The sequence below is a fragment of the Haemaphysalis longicornis genome, unplaced genomic scaffold, assembly GCF_048455015.1.
Source record: "Haemaphysalis longicornis isolate Haplotype H1 unplaced genomic scaffold, Haemaphysalis longicornis Haplotype H1 scaffold_3, whole genome shotgun sequence".
Lineage (NCBI taxonomy): Eukaryota > Metazoa > Arthropoda > Arachnida > Ixodida > Ixodidae > Haemaphysalis > Haemaphysalis longicornis.
This window is the reverse complement of record NW_027526335.1, coordinates 168,683,217-168,701,498: the sequence shown is the minus strand read 5'-3', so window position 1 is coordinate 168,701,498 and position 18,282 is coordinate 168,683,217. Positions and strand designations below refer to the sequence as shown.

Genomic DNA, 18,282 nt, shown 5'->3' with positions numbered 1-18,282 from the left:
CCTTATCGTTAGGGTGCCTAAAAGAACGGTGTGTGAATGCAAGCATGCAAAATTGCACAAAAACAGGCTGAATGTTTAAACCGCACATTGCACTATTTCACCGCCCGTTGAGAGAATAAATATGAACTCTTCACATAGACCAGGGGAAAGGCTCTAAAATTGCTGTTCGTAAATTGAACAAAACGTGCTGAATGTTTAAATTCCACTCTGCACTAATCTACTGCTTCGAGTGTATCACAAGGTTCGTTTCGATGTCTGGGTGCACGGGAAGGAAAGGCTACAAAATGCCTCTTGTAGTCCTATAAATAAAACTTTTACGCGAGGCATCGGTGTCCTCAACGAAATCGAATTTACCTAAGAATTTGTTCCCGTATTATTATGCCCCGGGCAAAAATTCCAACAAGACTTTCTTGTTGGGCTCACAGCACGCCTGTGGGGCCAATACGAAGTTCTGTCGGCACTCTATCGTTCCAATAGCCTAGTCTTCCAACAGGGAGTTTAACCTTGATGGCGTTTGTGGGGCCAATAAGAAGCTCTGTCGGCACTATATCGTCCCAACAGTGTAGTCTTCCAACAGGGAGTTTAACCGTGATGGCGTTTACCGGCTCGCAAACACGATAAGTCAACGCCAACAGACGCCTCGTTCGTAATCAGCGGCGCGAGCGCGCCATCAGACAGAACCGACAGACGCCCTGAAGGTGGTTTTTAGGGCCTAAACAGCAGCGTCTATGTCTGGCATAGACGCTAGACGTCAACGTTTGTGTTCTGAATTTTCCCTTCAGTAAGTAACAGTCAGACGGACGATAACATAACTATGTGAAGATATGCTTTGGCTCATACCACGGCAAGCGCAATCGTTTGTGGCTACAGCCTCGGTTGCTCTTCTTCCACAACAAACTGAATCGGCTGTACAGCTTTCTTCGAGGGCGTGTATGCAGGGGTTCTATCTTCCTTTTTTGCGCAGGCCGACGGGGGCGGTCGTGTAAAATCATTTTCGCTCGTCGCTTCCGTAGGGTTGCCACCTTCCTGGTTTTGGACCGGCCCGACCGGTTTTTTAAACAGCGGGCCGGTTGCCGGTCCATATCTAAAACCAGTCGTCATCAGCCGGTTTTTTGGCTTTTGTGCCGTGATTATGCCCGTTTTGGCGTTTTATAAGCGTCAATTCAACAACTAAGACGATAAATACGTGTCGACAAGCATAGGCGTGCGCACAGGGGGAACAGGGGGGGGCGGCCGCCCCCCCTAATCATCTGAAGGGGGCGCCAAATTTTCCCCATGCCTGCCTTGCCGATGTAACACATGAGAGTAAAATTTCTGCTCAGAAATATTTTGTGTGTGTTGCAATTCTATCACATTGAAATAAAAATTTTATAACCATCCCTCTTTGCACTGCGTTCGCACCGCAAGGCCTTCAGTGAGAAGAGGTCGGGAGTTGCTCTGGGGGGGGGGCGCAGCGGTAAGACTTTGCCCCCCCAAATTGAGAACTCTGCGCACGCCTATGTCGACAAGCTGCGCAAAGACACGCGAGCAGAGAAAATACGCGGGCGAGCGCGCTGCCTCAGATGGAGGGGGACCTAAGGGAAGAACAAAATAACGAAATTCTACCGCCGCGGTCAGCAATTGCGGTTACTTTTCAGTGAAGCACATGCAGAGCGATTAACCAAGCTCTCAATCACTATCAGTACAAACGTTATGTTGATTTCTCTCTAAGAAAACACTACAATAAATGGCACTGCATGTTAAAAAACATGGCGTCTTTTTTCAACACAATCCCCCTCCCCCCCCCCGGAAGGCCCGTTTTTTTTTCGGGGAAAGGTTGTAACCCTACGCTGCTGTTCTGCCTACCTGCTTGCTGTACCTCTTACGTCGCCGCCACCGCAAATCCCCACTTGTTACAAACTCAGAGGTTTTCGCACTGTTAGCAGTCGTTTTACACGATGGGTTTGATGCGCCTGACATGCCAGGAGTGACATCGCTTGTAGTATTAGAGCGACGTTGCTTGTCTGCAAGACGGTGCCGGTCAAACAAGCGTTATCAACGCCATAATTCTAACGGCACATTCCATTTATTTCGTGGCTGCCGTGGCTTGCGCAGAAAAGGTCGGGTTGACTGCGATAGCTTTGCTTGAGTCAAATAATGGAGCTTTGGCTCAATCGCTTGCAGCGCTAGCAATGCGGCCTCGTCTGCAAGACCGGTGCGTGAGAAACAAGCGTTAGGACAGCCAGAATTTCAAAAATGCAGCATAAACTAGACCATCGTTAAAGGAGGCGATGACTAGACACAAGCAACAATATTCGTTAACAACTTACGTAAGTATAGAGTTGTTTTAGGCGCCTTGATCACGCCCGCCGACATAGCTGTTTGTTAACGCGTCCGTTTACTGTTTTATAGGTCAATGGTTCGATTCCTCGTCGAACGTGTTTTTTTTTCTTTGTTTTTTTTTTTTTACGTGAGGGTTTCATTAGCTCCTTTTTTAACGACCAGGGTAAGCACCTGTTCCTTGCTTTCTATCACGCCGACATTTACCGCTCTCTTCCTAAACCCAAAGTAGCTCGTTTTCTCACACGTTCTCTCTTGAGAAGCCCGCCGTGAAAACAAAACCAAAACAAACGTCTTTACAATATCAGTATATATGTCAATTACTTTATGTGTATTCACTTTTTGTGTTTAAAAACCTTAAATTTAAGTTATAAACACATTTCAGACTTTGAAAGCAGAAAGATAATTACCAACATTACAGTAGTAACACAATTTTCGTCAAACTTAGAGGTGCTGCATTTGAAGTCTGGCAACTATCTTTCACTTTTGTGTGTGTTTTTTCATAGCGTTTTGTGCCGAGTGGTTGTGGCGTGATTTAATCTGTTTTATCTATTTCAAGCTTAAATCATAGTTATAGAAGCTTTATGGGTGATGTCTACCCTTCTAACCTACGCGTGTGTTGAACATGGGGACCCCGGAAGAACGATCATCGCCGGATAAAATACTGCGCGTCAAAAGTGGATGACATTGCATCAGAACAAAGCGTGTTCGTGTGTCCGCGAGATGAAGACGACAGTGAAGGAGAATTTTACGTTGGAAACATCGTTTTTGCTCGGGTAAGTACGCATTTTTTATTATTCTGTATTTGGTTGGAATGAGTTCTGGTGTTTATGGGTCAGTAATTCGCTAGACCCCCATCTCGTTTGCTCTGAGAGCCTACGTGAGTTAGTATACTTGTTTGGCGCCCAGTCCACCGTTTCCGCAGAAGTCAGCATCAATTTACGCTGAAGCTAGACCTTGGCTACGATGCTCGCGCTATGGTACACGGCTGCTAATAATTTCACATCACGCAAGGCTCTTTAACACCGGGGCGTTTGTTTATGTGTCTCTCAAACAGTGCCTTTGCGGTTGCAGATCGCAGTCGCAATTTCGCGTGAGTGGCACAACGCTGTGATTAGTCCTCCCTCGTGAATACCCGCGGTATACCAAGAAATAACATGAACAGGAGGTTCCCTGGAAGTGCATGTGAAAACGCGTACACGTGATTCAATGGCTGGCGTCTCGTAGGTGTTGTGAAATCTCTCCCCCCCCCCCCCTTCACTAATTCCGTGCAGTGCGCTTCGCAGCTATTGCGCTCGCGAGACCGGCGACCGTACGCCTCGCGGTCTTCGGGCCGCGATATGTGTGCTGTTCTCGTGAAGCTCGACAACAGCGAAATTGCCGTACTCGCTCGACAACGCGCCCCGACAGCGTACGCGTCGACCGGGTGCTGACGGAGTTGTGCTGGAAGAAAAGCAGGCAAGAGATGAGGGCGCACGAGGTGTAGTTAAACATGAGAATTTACAAAGTGCAAGGTGGAGAAAATAGTATGCAAGGGCCGGAAACGGTGAGAGAGTTCGGGCCGCGTGCCAGCGAGCGAGTGCGGTAATTTACGTTGCCGAGTTTCACGAGTCCGGCACGAATATGACGACGCCCGTCTGAGAGTTCATAGAGGTATAGAATTCACATACGTGCAAATTGAAGGTGAAATGCGCGCATGTGGCCTCGCAGGGAGTTAGCATAGTCTCGGGGTAGTGGGGGAGATTTCACAACGCCTACGAGGCGCCTGCCGATTCTGTCAGAGTAGCTCTCGTGAAGTCTGGGGCTTGATATCAGAGGCATATGTATTGTTTAAATTAGTGCAGAAAATTGAGCCAATTCGCAAGTTCTCATTTTCGCAAAACCGCAGGCCATACAGAGACTAACAAAAAAGCTGTAGGCACTCACTCAACTCGATTTATATTGGAGAATTGAACGTGCAGATACAAGTCAGACATTGAAATGGAGGAGCCTCAACTATCACACACCAGTTCCGATTGAAAGCAAGGGATACAGATGAGCTGCTAGCATGCGTTCCATGCAAATTAGCTCAGTAGCTAGCTTTGCATATATCATTCATACCCCACTGACAGTACCTGCGGGTCTAATAAATACATTCTTACTGTGACCTAAATTTCACTTGGGGTGTTCCGGGAATGCTCTTATTAGTGCCTTGGAGGTTACTGTCTTTAAACGATTAAAAATCTACTTGATGTAAGCATTCGTGCTTTGTGTGTGCTCTTCTTGTATTTCAACAAGTGTCAGCACACTCACAGATTATGCACCTGCAGGTGCTGCTGCTGGCTGTCCTGGGTCAGCTGCCTTCCAGTCCAGTTTCAAAGGCTTTGCCAGGGCCTCCCTTGGCCAACCGACACTGCACCTGCTGTACCCAAGTACTGCCTGGCCTTTCGTTGGTGCTTCGTACGCTTTGCCGCCAGGAATGGTCATTCATCCATCATCTGGCCGCTTGGACCACCCGTTCAGAAGTCAGCGCATTTGCTCGACACATCGGTCCAGGCACTGCTGCCATATCGGTGCACCCACCGATTATGTATTTTCAGGTTAGTTATTGCATGTTGTGGAACTTGCCATGATGTATACCTGTTAGCAGTGCTGTGGCCTCTGATTATTTGAAACATTTTCATGAAGCAGTGCTGTGCGTATGGAGCGTGTCATTGCTTAGCAGAGATATTGAAGAGAATCTGGGGCTGACGACTAAAGGGCAAGAAGAGAAATTGAACTGACTTTGAAGCAAGTATTCTTATGTAATCAAGCCAAGCAAACATTTAGGATCTTTCGATATGGTTTTAAACTTGCAATACAAACTGGTCTACTTCAGATCATACTGGTAATAATCATACTATACCGAAAAGTACATCCCGCAGTCTGTAGAATTCTGACAGCGCTTTTTTCGCAGTCTCTCATGACAGGCACTAATCTCAATGGTTGGAAGATAGTCGAGGTAGCACCAGTCTTTAAATCAGGAGACGGTACTTCACCATTAAATTTCCCTACCAAGCACCATATGCAAGGTCAGGAAACATTTCATCCACTCTCAGGTCGCTAATTATTTATAAAATCACAATATCACATTCGAGTATCACCACGGTTTTCACAAGGGTTACTTGAGAAACACAACTTTCAGGATTTGTTCACGATCTACATTGATCCATTGACACAGGCTTACAAACTGCGGTAGTTTTTCTCGATTTTTCTAAAGCATTCAATCGCATTGCACACCACAGACTACTTCTCAAACTTCACCCTAATGTCCTCACTTGAGCAAAAGATTTTCATTCTTCTCAAATGCAGTTTACTTCTAATAACTATATACTTCTTTTGCTCGTGCCACTTTGTTGTCCCCCCAGGCAGGTTGCTTGGTCTATCTTCCATGTTGCATATCCTCCCATGTAAGTCTATTTGCAGATGATGTTGTAATTTATCACACAATTTCTTTCAACTACTACCGTCAATGCTTTCAATCTGATCTTAGCACAATTAACTCCTGGTGCTGCAAATGGCTAATGTCGCTTATCTCTAAAACAAAGTGCATGACTTTAACGGTGGCAAGTCTCGGATTGTAAATACTTACTTCATTAACAACAGCCTGATTACCTCTTGAGACAAAGGTGTTTTGGTAGGCCGGTAGGGGAGGGGGGATTGCATGGTGGATTTCAAAAGGTACATCGATTGGGAAAATAAGACGTGTGATTAATATTTTCATTTGCACTCCAAAACTCGCTTTATTTCATATGTTTAACCCACTGCCGTGGCTAGGGTGGTGTGCTGTGGAGGCGAATGTCGGTTAGATACCGCTTGGTGTAGCCGCTTTTCAGATGGAGGCAACACGTAAAGACGCCCGTGTTTGGAGATTTCGATGCGCACAAAAATACCCAGATGGTCAAAATTAATGCGAAGCCTTCCCCTACAGTGCTCCCCATATCCCAAGTGTAGCTTTGGCGTGTTAAACCACCGTTTTTTTTTTCATGTTTTTGGTATAGTACCAGCTGCTGTAGCAGGTGCAACTTAAAGGTAAAATTATACATAATGTTTCCAAGAGCTAAATATAAAGGCCATATTGAAGTGCGTTTATGGGTCTATCTCATAGCAGTAGTGAAAGGTTATATACTCTGGTGCAGGTTAAGAACGCCAATGGCTCATGTGGTGTAGTCCAGTGTTTGATGGAATGCCGTGTAGGCAGGTAGAAGCATTATTGCAGTGATGAAACGTAGGTCACTGACCAAGTCAAGAAAGCCATTTAACGGTTTGTTGCTTGTTCACGGTGAGCATGTGTCGTGGAAAACGAAGCTATATATTGGGCATTACGCGGCGCAATGAGTTTGCATAGATATGGTGCAGATTGCCATCCATTATGTTGATAATGTTGGGCGTCGTCTGAACAATGAGGGACTCGAGCAGTAATCGAGAAGATAGATTGCACTCAGTTGTCAGTAATTTTGTCTTGTTCCAGTCGACCACGTGTCCCGTCCTCTCACGGTGCTCTGCCAGGGGACTTGTTTTTGCATGGCCCTTGTTCACTTCGTTCCAGTGCTGCATTAATCTTCTGTGCAGATTGCCCGTTTCGCCAATGTACACTGATTTGCATTCAGCGCATGGAATCTAATAAACAATACCCGGAAGCTTGGAGCGTGAGAGGGGGTCTCTCACGCTGACAATGTCAGAACGCAGCTTGCTAGTGGGCACATGCACAATGTATGCACTGCGTGTCTTGAAAATGTGTGCGAGAGTTTCACCGATGTGTGGGACGTAGGTAATTGCTGCACGTTTTGATGCAGTCGTTGTCCTGAATATAATGCCTAAAGCATTATATTCAGAAAGAAGCGAAGAGGGCGACTAGCAAGAATCCACATTGACATTAGCAGGCAGAAGCGTCCACAAGGCCTGTGTCAAAACGTGCTGCAATTCTCGTCCTACACATCAATCAAACTTTCGCACGCATTTTCAAGAAACACATTGTGCACATCGTGCAGGTGCCCACTAGCAAGCTATGTTCTGACATTGTCAGCGTGAAAGACCCCCTCTCACGCTTCAAGCTTCCAGGTGTTGTTTATGTTTTGAACAAAAAAAGTGCCATTTAAACGTGACACCTCCTTCCTTGCCGATTTCTGATGCCTGATTGTTCAGTTTGTGGGGATACGTTTAGCAGATTGCTCACATGTCTAACCTGTATTTGTGCTTGAGCAGTCAAACGCTGATGTTAGCAGTGAAGTAGGTGAAAATTGTACTTTGATTGTAGTTGTGTGCAGATTACCTACATTGTGTTAATTCGTAGAAAAGCAAAATTGAGGTAACCCTGCTAACTGTTCCGCATTGCAGCATTTTATTATGCGAACGTTAAGGAGTTCAGCGGCTTGTTAAAGGTGAAATAAACAGTGGTACAAAAAGAAGAGCATCTACTAAACAGAAATATCTTCACAATCGCAGGATGCCAACGGTCCGCCTACCAACTTGTGTCCTGCATCGTTTCTGCTGGCTGGAGCGGTTCATGGAGCATTTTCCAGCTTCTCAAAGTTTGTGGTCAAGCGCTCCTCCAAGTGAAAGATGCCGCAGAGGGATCTTTTGTTTTAATGCCACAATTTCACGTGCTCAGCAGCAAATTTACTCGTAAGGCTTTTTAAATATTCATCACCCAAGAGGGCATGTTACCTTCGTCTTCGGTGGAATGTGTCTGCACTCAGGTTATTTGTGACAGAAACAAGTGGACCACGTCATGAGAGTCATTGAGGTCTTGTTGATTGTGCATGCTTCTGAAATGACATTTTCATTAAGCTGAATACTTTCCACATATTACGATTTGTGAACAAATTATGGTAAAAGTCATGATTATTTGTACTACACTGCAGGAAGGAAATGCCAACATACGTTTTAAGCACCTCTGATATTTCAGATCGTTGGCTGGTGAGCAATAAAACAAAACTGAAATTTTTTTAAAGTAAAATCAAATATTCGTTGTCACCAGTGCATGACCATAGTAAAAGCTATCTAGTCACCAAATTTATAATTAGACACGAAATGCCAAGAAAAATAGGGAAATAAACTAGACAGCTGGCTACAATAAACCAATTCGTAAAATTCCTCAATGTCTATCAAGTGATGATTCAGGCGGGTTAGTTAAGATGTCAGTGGGTTTACACACCCAACTTGCAGGGAAGCACATGAGCTCCCAATATTAACATGTTTTTAGTGAAGACCGTCTTCCTTCATTAAGCTGCTTTGCACATTGATGCCAGTCTGATAAATGTCCTGAATTTTTGTTATGATCAATCTTTGTATGGGAACCATATATTTTTATATGATGTCGCTGTGTATTTCTGAAACTGTATCTAGTCACTAATTCCAATTTGTCGTGGTCAGGTTTTTTCAACTGATTCCTAGCTTTTTTAACAATTATGGTATATTTTGTGTGCCTAAAGGAATGCCTCATTGCATGTTTAGCCTATGTAGTGTTGAAAGCGGACATTTTGCTTCAAAGTGGAATGTCGGGCTAGCAACAAGGTACTTCGCGTGCTGCTCACTTTCATTCATGCCATTATTTTTAATATTATCATTTAAAATTAAAAGCCAACCAATTTGCGGTCGTTTAAATTTTGTCACCTACTTTATACTTTCTTTTTTTTCAACTTTGTGTAAGGATTGACTATCCATATTTTTATGATACCAAGGCGTTGGACTGGGCTAGCTGGTACATGTTTGAATGGATGAAAAACCATAGGAAAACCCAGGACACAGAAGAGAACGACGGGACAAACTTGTGCCGTAATTCTGTTTTAACTGTTTCCTGTGTTTACCACTGGTTTTTTATGCATTCAAACATTTTTTATGAGTTTGTTGAACAGTGATTAGTTTAGGTGTGTTCAAACAATTGTTGGCTGCGAAAGCTCCCTGTAGCATTTGTATAAGTGCTCTCTGCTTTTTTTTTTGAGCCAATACCCCACCACCAGTCTTCATGAGGTGGTCTTTTGTAGAAATAAGTTGAAATAAATATTTGTTTGCATTGCTTTACATGTTTTGAAAGAATTTCTTGTTCATTCTTGTTTCATTCAACCCCGTTTCAGAATCCTGCTTAAGGCATTTCCTCTGTTATTTTTTTTCAGAACCAGGAAGGGTGCTCATCCTCGGTTCTTGCTGAAGCAGCAGTATCCATACTTCACACGTGAGCTCTGAACACACAGTAATTATGGTATGAAACATTCTACCAGTATAAGCCTGCTTTGTAGACGTCATTGTAGACGTCAAAGCTCTTGACAGTGTAGTCCAATGTCTGGTGTAACGGGCAATGTCTACAACTTGTAAAAATTAATTTTGTGGCTATAATGTTTGTGATTATTTTAAAATGCACGTCAACTACTATTTAGAATCGCTGTCTAAATTGGCAGCCATTTTCCTGGTGGATACAGAAAGTGAAAAAGCGCATGTGTAGAGATTTCAGTGCACCTTAAATGTCCCAAATTTGCTAAAGCTAATCCAAAGCCCTCCTTGTGGTGCACTTCATATCCCATGTACAGTTTTGCGTCAAAACAGCTAAAAATTTATGATCAATTTAAACTTATTTTAATGTTTTTAGATGCAAATATTCTCAGTTTAAGCTGCCATATTTAGAGTAAAATATTTTGTAACAATTATATAGCTACCAAAGGTTTACAGAAAAGCTTTTTGCTTTTGGTTGTGCACCTTCTTATCAAAAGAAAAATGTTGTTAAGAAAGGCAGAAGAAACCCAACTATGGAAATTAGCAAACCCTAAAGCTGCGGATAGAATGAATGTTTTGTAGAGAATCTTTTGCTGATTTCAGTTCTAGTCAACTCTAAAAAAGTCTATCGACGTAGAATGCTTACCGTGAGGCACCTCGTAATACTAGCCAAAACTAATGGGCCCTGGCTGTTGGCTTTTCATTTGCAACAGTGACAAATGACCCCACATCCACCGGCAGGGACATAATGCAAGGCACCATGTACAAGCTAGCCTCATGATAAAATAATGTTTTCTGAACAATGGCATTACATTTCAACCATGGGCTTCACCAGGGAACTTGTATGCATTGTTCTGTGATGTTTGCAGTTCTTGTTATTGCTATGTGGGGTCATTTAGTCTAAAGGTATGTTTATAAAACTCCAAATACCACCAAACCTTGCAAGTGCTGTACCATATGAATATTTTTCCGTAAAGCAAAAATAATAATGCAAACGAAAATAAATGGCTTGGGTACCCAACTTTTATAAGTAGATTATGAGCCGCAGTACGGAGGGAACTATATTATGAGCCGCATTACGGAGGAAACTATACATTTTGCATTTGGTCTTCCTTGATATTGAACCTTCCTGCTCAGCTCAAGAATAAGGCACTAAACATTGCAGGTAGCTACCTTGATTGGAAGTTTGATGCAATACTAAGAAGCCAAGGGTTTTAAGGTTCAAGGAAGTTTTGTGTGGTTGAAGTGTTGCACACCTAATTGCTTTCACTGCACAGCATGGTTAGGCTCTGCAGTGAATCTCGAAGGATGTGTACTGCAGTTCGGCAAAGTGAACATATAATTGGTTTTTTACGAAGTTTTGGGTAATCAACTACCTCTAAAGTTATAACTGTACTGAGATGTGGCTTCTGACTTTTTAAATTGATGTTTTAACAATCGGTGACACAAGTTCAAGGAAATTATCAGCTGATGTCGAGCTTCAATGGAATGTCTCACAGAACCGAGCTTGGAAAGCACGAATGTTTCATACCATAATCGTGTGTGATATTGTGCAATATGTGGTCTCACACCTGCTGCACCTGTGAACCGAGGATGACGCACCCGTTTTGTACCCCTTTAGGTGGGTGCTTTTGCAGAAGATGCTCCTACAGATTGGGGTGCTAAGTAGCACCCTAGGATACTTTTAGGCGGACAAGGGTGTTTATAAGGCACCTGTCTTCTGGGGTGCTTCACAGAGGGTGCTCCTGCGGCGACAAAATCCAAGCACCCTAAAGGGCGTAAAATATTCAGTTTTTAGGGTGCTCCTGCGGCGACAAGCTGAAGCACCCTTTTGGGCGTAAAAATTTTTAGTGTGTACTGCCATTTAGCCAGACGAACGCGTCAGGGATGTTCATTTGCTATCAATGTCGTGCTCAAGAAACTCAACTGTAGTAAATTGTCGCAACTTTAAACCAGCTTTCTTTAAGGTATGCCCGTTGCTATGCTGCTGTGACGTGGTCGGCAGATCCTGGTGATAGCACGAGCTGCAATGTTGTGGCGCGCGTCGTACGAGTGAACAGCATTTTGTTCTTGCTTTATTGCAGTAAAATAAACACTAAATTATATTGGCACCGAAGGATTTGTTTTTGTAGCTCACGACCCTGCAGATGTCCAACTATTTCCGGCCGGCAGCATGCAAATAGCAGACGAGATTTCACAACGGACACAACAAACGGGGACGACAGGGAGAGCGAGACATACAGGCTCTCCCTCTCATCCTTGTTTGTTGTGTGCGGTGTGAAATCAAGAATATGCAACACCAACTCACCCAAGCATCAACATTAGCAGACGAGGCGCAGCTTCCTCGACGACGTGATGCCTGCGATGAGTGTAATAATGCCCGTGCGTTGCCTTCGCTTCGTGTCGTTACCGGAGCATCCAAGTCACGTGCTCCCGTGTTCTGTTAGTTAACGCCGTAGTACTTCGACACCGTGATCTGAAACAGGTCCTTCGCCGAAATTGAAGCTCAAGAATACGCTCGATTGTGCGTATTCTTGAGCTTCAATTCAATATTCTACTCTGCTATAATTTATCAGCCGATTAAGCACGAAAATCACCAAAGCACTCGCGTCACGTTAAAAAATACTCACAGAAACGCACTGTCTGCGCTTGGCGGAGGAACAGCCGGTTGTGGTGATGAGGCATAGGCGCAACTTCCGTTTCCTAAGTTGCACCCGAGTATAGGTTTTTGGAAGCGCTTTGGCATAATTGTCAGTGTGGTACTGTTGCTATGGCGGAGCGCGCCCTATCGCGCCGTATAAGTGGTAAGCTCACGAATCAGTCTCATTAAACTTTCACCGTATGTGCATGCGTGGACATTGTGTATAGAGAGTTATGTTACATTCGTTAATTTATTTCGACCTCATACTCTCAACGCATTTCATGAACGCAGGTCTGCTCGCGTCGCATGATGACCTCACTGCGGGCCACTGTTTTTCATTCTGATGCTTTTTAACTTGCTATAAAACTATACACCTCGAAAAGCCGTTTATATTCAATGCCGACAAAATATTTGAATGAAGAGGCCCACAAAAAATGTTGTTCACAGAGTGAGAAATTCGCACTGTACAAATATATTTCTGCTGATGGCTCGTTACGGAGGTACAGGCGCATAACTTTACAAGCCAATTTTCTCTTCGCCACTGACGTTGTAAACGGTGCTAATGCGGAGCTTGACTACAAAGAAAGGGCAAAAACTGAAGTCCTGCTCTCAATATGTTTGACTTATCGCGAGCAGAGGAGGCCAGTTTTTGTGATCTGAAGGACCTATAGGAATTACAATAAAAAGATGCGGCTGCATAGCAACAAAATAATTCGTGGGGGGTGGAGAAAGCGTAGCCATACTTATCAAAGGCTTCTTCGCTGCTACATCGTGTTGCGGCAATTTGTTTTGGATTCTTTTGCAGCCTTTTTGGCCGAATTCCTTCGACATGTAGACTCTCCATAGTTCACGCGGTAACTTCTCAAAACCAGAGCTCTCCATGAGGGCCGTGCGCCGGTTTCACGCACGTGCTGTAATGTTCACCTAACTCTGCACGATTTAAGCTATCGCTTGTTCTGCCACTATCCAGGTGCCAATGCAATGCACACGGCTGTTACACTCCGCAGACCAGGGATCAAATCCCACACAAATGCAAACGCTTTTTTTCCGTATCTGCAGCGGCCGCCTATAACATCGGCCGTTTTTCGCAGGATGGGCCACTTATAGCATTCAAGTTCAAAATTACACTGACGTTTCGCTTAGTGAACGCGGTTCGGGATTCAGCGCATCGAGCGTTTTACAATGCTTGGATTGCGTGGCTTGCCTGCGCAACCACAAATTATCTCAGGGAAGCAGCATACACTCCTGCTTCTAAAGTTTTGTCGATTCCTCATTTTCTCTGTCTCACTGTGAGCATGCGTGTACGAGTTTACGTAAGGCTTCAGACTCTGCAAACGGTCTAAATAGAACGGGTACAGATTTCTTGTGATCAACCACCCGGTAGGGCTTGCACACTGATCAATTGGTTCATTCATGTATTGCTGGCTGCATGCATGACCCAGCGAGACACTTTGCCGCAGCTTACATTTATCTTTACAAAGCGCTGTACCATTTCCAAATGTGGGTACGCGAAACTCTGTATGTATTACGTAGCCAGTTTAACAGCAGCAACCGCCAGGTATGCACGGAAGCTTACGCCTACCATCTCATTTTTAAGCCTAACGTTAGCTAAACTTCAAGTTGAACGGTGCGACATTGCAGGCAACGTTTTTCACATTGCTCATGATTCGTCAATCTGCGGATTGCAGCGTACGACGTTACTTCTAAAAGCGCGAGCGACTTTAGGGCCAAACGTGTTTTTTTTGCACACCCGCATTGCGCCTTCGCTCTACGGCGCATCAGCCTTTGCGCAAGCGAGTTATACCCTGGAAAGTAGAAGAGGCATAAGTCACCTCCCGCAATTTTTATATCCTGGCACTCACGCTGGCGCGCCAAAGGTTGCAGATATGAGACTATTTGACGTGTGCGTAACTTTACGTTCACCGATGCTGCACAGCGTTACAAATAAAGCAAAGCGGTAAAGTGCTACTTCTAATTAAGGGCAACTAAGAGCCAGTAGAAATGCGGAACACTTCAAAAAAGCAACAGTGACTACATTTACACAAAAAGTGTTGCAAATGTGTAACAAAGGCTAGGAAGACGTAAGGGGAACTTCACCTGGCAGGCTGCTCCACTCGTGTCTGGCCCTTAAAAAATAAATGTATGACCGTAGTGATTGTAGACGAATATGTGAGTAGTTTTAGGAGAGCGTCAATATCCAGACACACATATGGAGGTTTCCTGCTGCCGATGCGTGCTGCGTCGATAAATATACCACGAAAAAAGACAGTGTTAAGCATTTTTGCTGGTCTTCCAGAGGAGGCCATAGCCATGTTGTACAAATAACGTCTGATTTTGTGAAGTCGTAACTGCTGTTATAAAGCGAGCATACAGCCCGAAAATGCTGTAAAAATAAACAACTTTCTGCAACTTGTCTTAAATACCGTTTTGAATGAATTTTCAGGATCGCTCTCAAATGTCGGCTCCGCGTTGTGGCGAGTGTATAAGTAAGTACACTCCTTATTATAACAAAATGTTATTGTAAAAAAACTTGCAATGAGAATAAGACAAGTGTATTTATCAACTCAGAACTAAGAGTGTCCAGGAAGTAATTTTATTGCCCTTGCATGTGCAGGACAGAAAAGAGAGCTTAAAAAGAAAGAAAACCAATATTATAAACACGTGTTATTGTTTAGCGTATTTTCATATCCTAAACGGTGCGGCGCAGCTATTTGTAACTTCATGGGTAATTTTCCTTAAATACATCAACCGGCCTTGACCCGTGCCTGAAATAGCATAAATGGTATGAAATATGTTAAAAAGCATGAAAATTCCATGCACAAGCATCTTTGCATAAAAATTCACGTATCAAAACAAAATAACGATTACGTGAACTCACCTAAAGCAGTTAGCGTTGAAATTTGGGACAGTGTTCATGTATGCCTGGTTATGTATCTATATATTTTCCCAGTAATTTTCTACAGCATTATTAAGGCTAAGTATTTGTTTTGTTCAAAAGAAACGGGAAAGGCTCACTGTACCCGAAGGCATTTTCATTACAATCCGGTTAATAAAACATCGTTTCTATAAATAATGCTTATTTATATACACCATTGGCCCATTGACAATGAACACCACTGGCTTAGCCATCATCGATAATTAGAACATTTGAGGTGCAAAACTAGCATTCTTACTGTTCAACATAAATACTACAACGTGATCCGTCTTTTTTTTTCTGGCGGGTCCTGTGAGATTACTAAAAACTTAGTAGCACCACGTTATAGTAAGCAGCTCGTTTACTAATGCTCCACAGTATAACGGTGGTTGCTCCTTGCTGACCGTCATTCATCACTTTCACAACGCGCTCGCACAGAAGCCCGCCCAGGTCAGCGAGTGGTGCGAGGACCCAATTGGGGTTGGAGAGATGAAGACGGGGGCAGTCACTACGTGGGAACCGTAGTCAGCGTTTGTCGGCCTGAAACAGGCTCTGGTTATACCACCCATCCCGTCGAGGTCCACTGGGATACCGGAGAAGGCGGATGCTACCGGGCTAGCTGCATGTCCCAAACGTTTGACCTGCGACTCATCGATGCCAGTCCTGCAGGCAAGTACTGTCCTCTCAATTCATCAAGCAGCTGCTTGAGTCCCCAGAATGTTGTTCAGTTACCCGTTACATGTCTGGTTTTCCCCGAAATTGTATTATCATGCTACCGGCAATTTTTTTTTTTGCGGTGCCATGGAGGATGTTTTGTAGGCACGGAGATAACGGGCTGACGGAATACCCCGGCCGAGGAAATAAAAGAAACCGTCGAGCAATAACTGGCGTAAAATCGACAAGCCAAAATAATAAAAAAGGACGTAACAGACTAACCAGCTAAGGAGTCCTGCTTTGGCTGTGTATTAGGCGTCTATAAAGAAGCGCCTTTAACGATGTAAAAGTGGAAGTCAAATGTCAGAATTTTAGCGCATGACTAAGACGAGAAATGTAAAAGGTAGCATAGTGATTCATTACCGAATCAGAAGTAACGCAGTAACGACCCGCCATAATTGATGTAAAAGCGTTCTTACTTTTCTTTTTTGTAGCGGGCTTTATTAACCTGTCATGCGGATGACTTTCGCTTTGCTCGCCTAACGCCAATTAATCTGAACGCCTCCTGACTTCCGAGACGTAAAAAGGAATTAGTTACACAAATACAAAGAAAGAAAGATGCATTTATTCACAGACACCTATTTGTGTTGTCGTTGTACTTGATTGCTAGAGCGGATCTCAGCTTTTAAATTTCGTGTCAGTACTCCTTTAAGCGGGTGCATTAGCCCTTCTCACGCCCGATTCCTTGCCAATCCCCCACGTGGGTATGTGCCATGTCAGCGGCCAGGCAGCGCGCGCCCATCTCCCCCCGTTGCCAAGGAAGACGAGGAGATTCCTGGCCAATCCCCCACGTGGGTATGTCCATGTCAGCGGCCAGGCAGCGCGCGCCCATCTCCCCCCGTTGCCAAGGAAGACGAGGAGCGCGCGCACCCGCAGCTATTGCTATGCGGACGGCGGCGGACGCTTCAGGCTCGCTTAAGAAGTGCATTCGCACTTAATATATATTACAAGCTCGGAACATTAATTGGTGGTTTCAACTTTAAGTGTTTCTAATATGTTTCACTAAAATGTTTCATACATGTACATGTGTGTTACATGTATATGCATGTACATCCACATGCACATGCACATGCCCCAGCATACATGTACAGGGCCGTCCACGTGAGGTGCGAACACGGCGCAGCGTGGCCGTACTCCGCGGAGCGCCAGCGCACAAGCCGCGGCCCCGCATCGAAGCTCAGCGGCGCAGGCGCACAATGGCTTGGAGGCGGGGCTTCGTGTCGTCCGCTAGCGTGGGAGCGCGCCGTGCTTGCTTTGCTGTGAAGATCGCCCAACTCTCGGCATGCTTGTAGCGTCTTAGCGCGCCGCGACGCGTTGCGGGAAAGCGCACTTCACACACTGCGGCGATCCCAGTTCAATGCATGTATTGTTACAAACAGTTCAGGACTGGTTTGGTTGGGACTATGAGGTTTAATGCCGCAAAACGACTCTCGCGATGAGACGCTGTAAAGTAGCGCTCCGGATAACCACCCCAAGCTCTGCAGTTATATAGCTCAGGAAACGCGCGTTCTTGCATTTCGCGTGTGTTGAAACGCTGCACCTGCTACCGGAATTGAAAATGGATCTCCCCGTTAGTACAGCCAAGCACCGTAACCAGTGAGCCGTGGCTGTGGGGAATTTTCGGGTCTTGACGACATTCTGGAACTAAACAGGGGCACGGAGCAGAGCGTTATTTTCTTCAAGTGCTCTCTAAAGCAGATGGCCATATTTACCTGGATATGGCGTGTGGCTCATTTTTTTTTGTCGGAGTGTTTACATGATCAGTGCAGCTCGAAAGCGCTCGTGGGTGGCCCGACGCGACTTGGAATGTGCCCAACAAACTCATCGAAATCGAAAACAATTGTCGTAAATATGCAAATTCGCGTGCTTGTGTATATTTAAGGCATTGCTTGCATTATTAAGCAGGCTGTATGACGAAGGTTTAATCATAGTGCTGAACCACCTTTTAATTAGTCGCTAAACCTCATGGTCTCCGCTGAGGCTTTTCTGCCAGCACATATCTATCTCGTGTCAGGCGGAATTTAGCGCAAAGCACAGGAAACAACCGTAAAGAACCACAAGAACAGCTGCCAACTAGCAATAAAACTTTTATTGCTGCTGAGGTTACTAAGGCTTTACTGGTGCGATGTCTTTCGCGTGTGGGGTGAGCTTCCGGAAGCACCCGATGCTCAGTAGCACGTCGGTTCCCCCCAAGCATTCAGGACAGCCCGCATTCTGTTCGGCAGGGCGCAGTATAGGGACCGGCAGTAGTCGCTGTTAGATTGCAGCCGCTCCCATTCCTCCTTTACAATAGCCTACAGAGCGTCCGCTGTTAGGGAACGGAGTTGTCTGTGGGCCAGAGCAGCCTTAATGTTGCCTCAGACATTTTCAATTACATTGAGGTCAGGCGACTGTGGAGGCCATTCGAGGACTGCCACTTCGCGACTCTCCAGCAACGCCGCAACTTTCTTTGACTTGTGTATTGGAG

The 18,282-nt window shown here is 44.8% G+C and overlaps 1 protein-coding gene and 1 long non-coding RNA gene across 9 annotated transcripts in view; both read left to right on the top strand.

Moving 5' to 3' along the window:
- The window catches only part of LOC144175627 (E3 ubiquitin-protein ligase MIB2-like), a 279,842-nt gene that overhangs the window by 13,513 nt on the left and 248,047 nt on the right, over positions 1-18,282 (top strand). For 7 of the 8 annotated variants that reach the window (XM_077704683.1, XM_077704681.1, XM_077704679.1 and 4 more), the window contains exons 2-3: positions 14,631-14,673; positions 15,540-15,770. The exons of the other annotated variant lie outside the window; for it this stretch is intronic. In XM_077704683.1, the coding sequence (XP_077560809.1) occupies positions 14,643-14,673; positions 15,540-15,770 (262 nt within the window). In that variant the 5' untranslated portion in view covers positions 14,631-14,642. The remainder of the gene's footprint in view (positions 1-14,630; positions 14,674-15,539; positions 15,771-18,282) is intronic. 8 annotated transcript variants of the gene reach the window in all.
- On the top strand, positions 2,824-9,360 carry LOC144175630 (uncharacterized). The gene is made up of 3 exons (XR_013323662.1): positions 2,824-3,095; positions 4,629-4,898; positions 7,783-9,360. It is a non-coding gene; the product is annotated as an uncharacterized LOC144175630 (long non-coding RNA).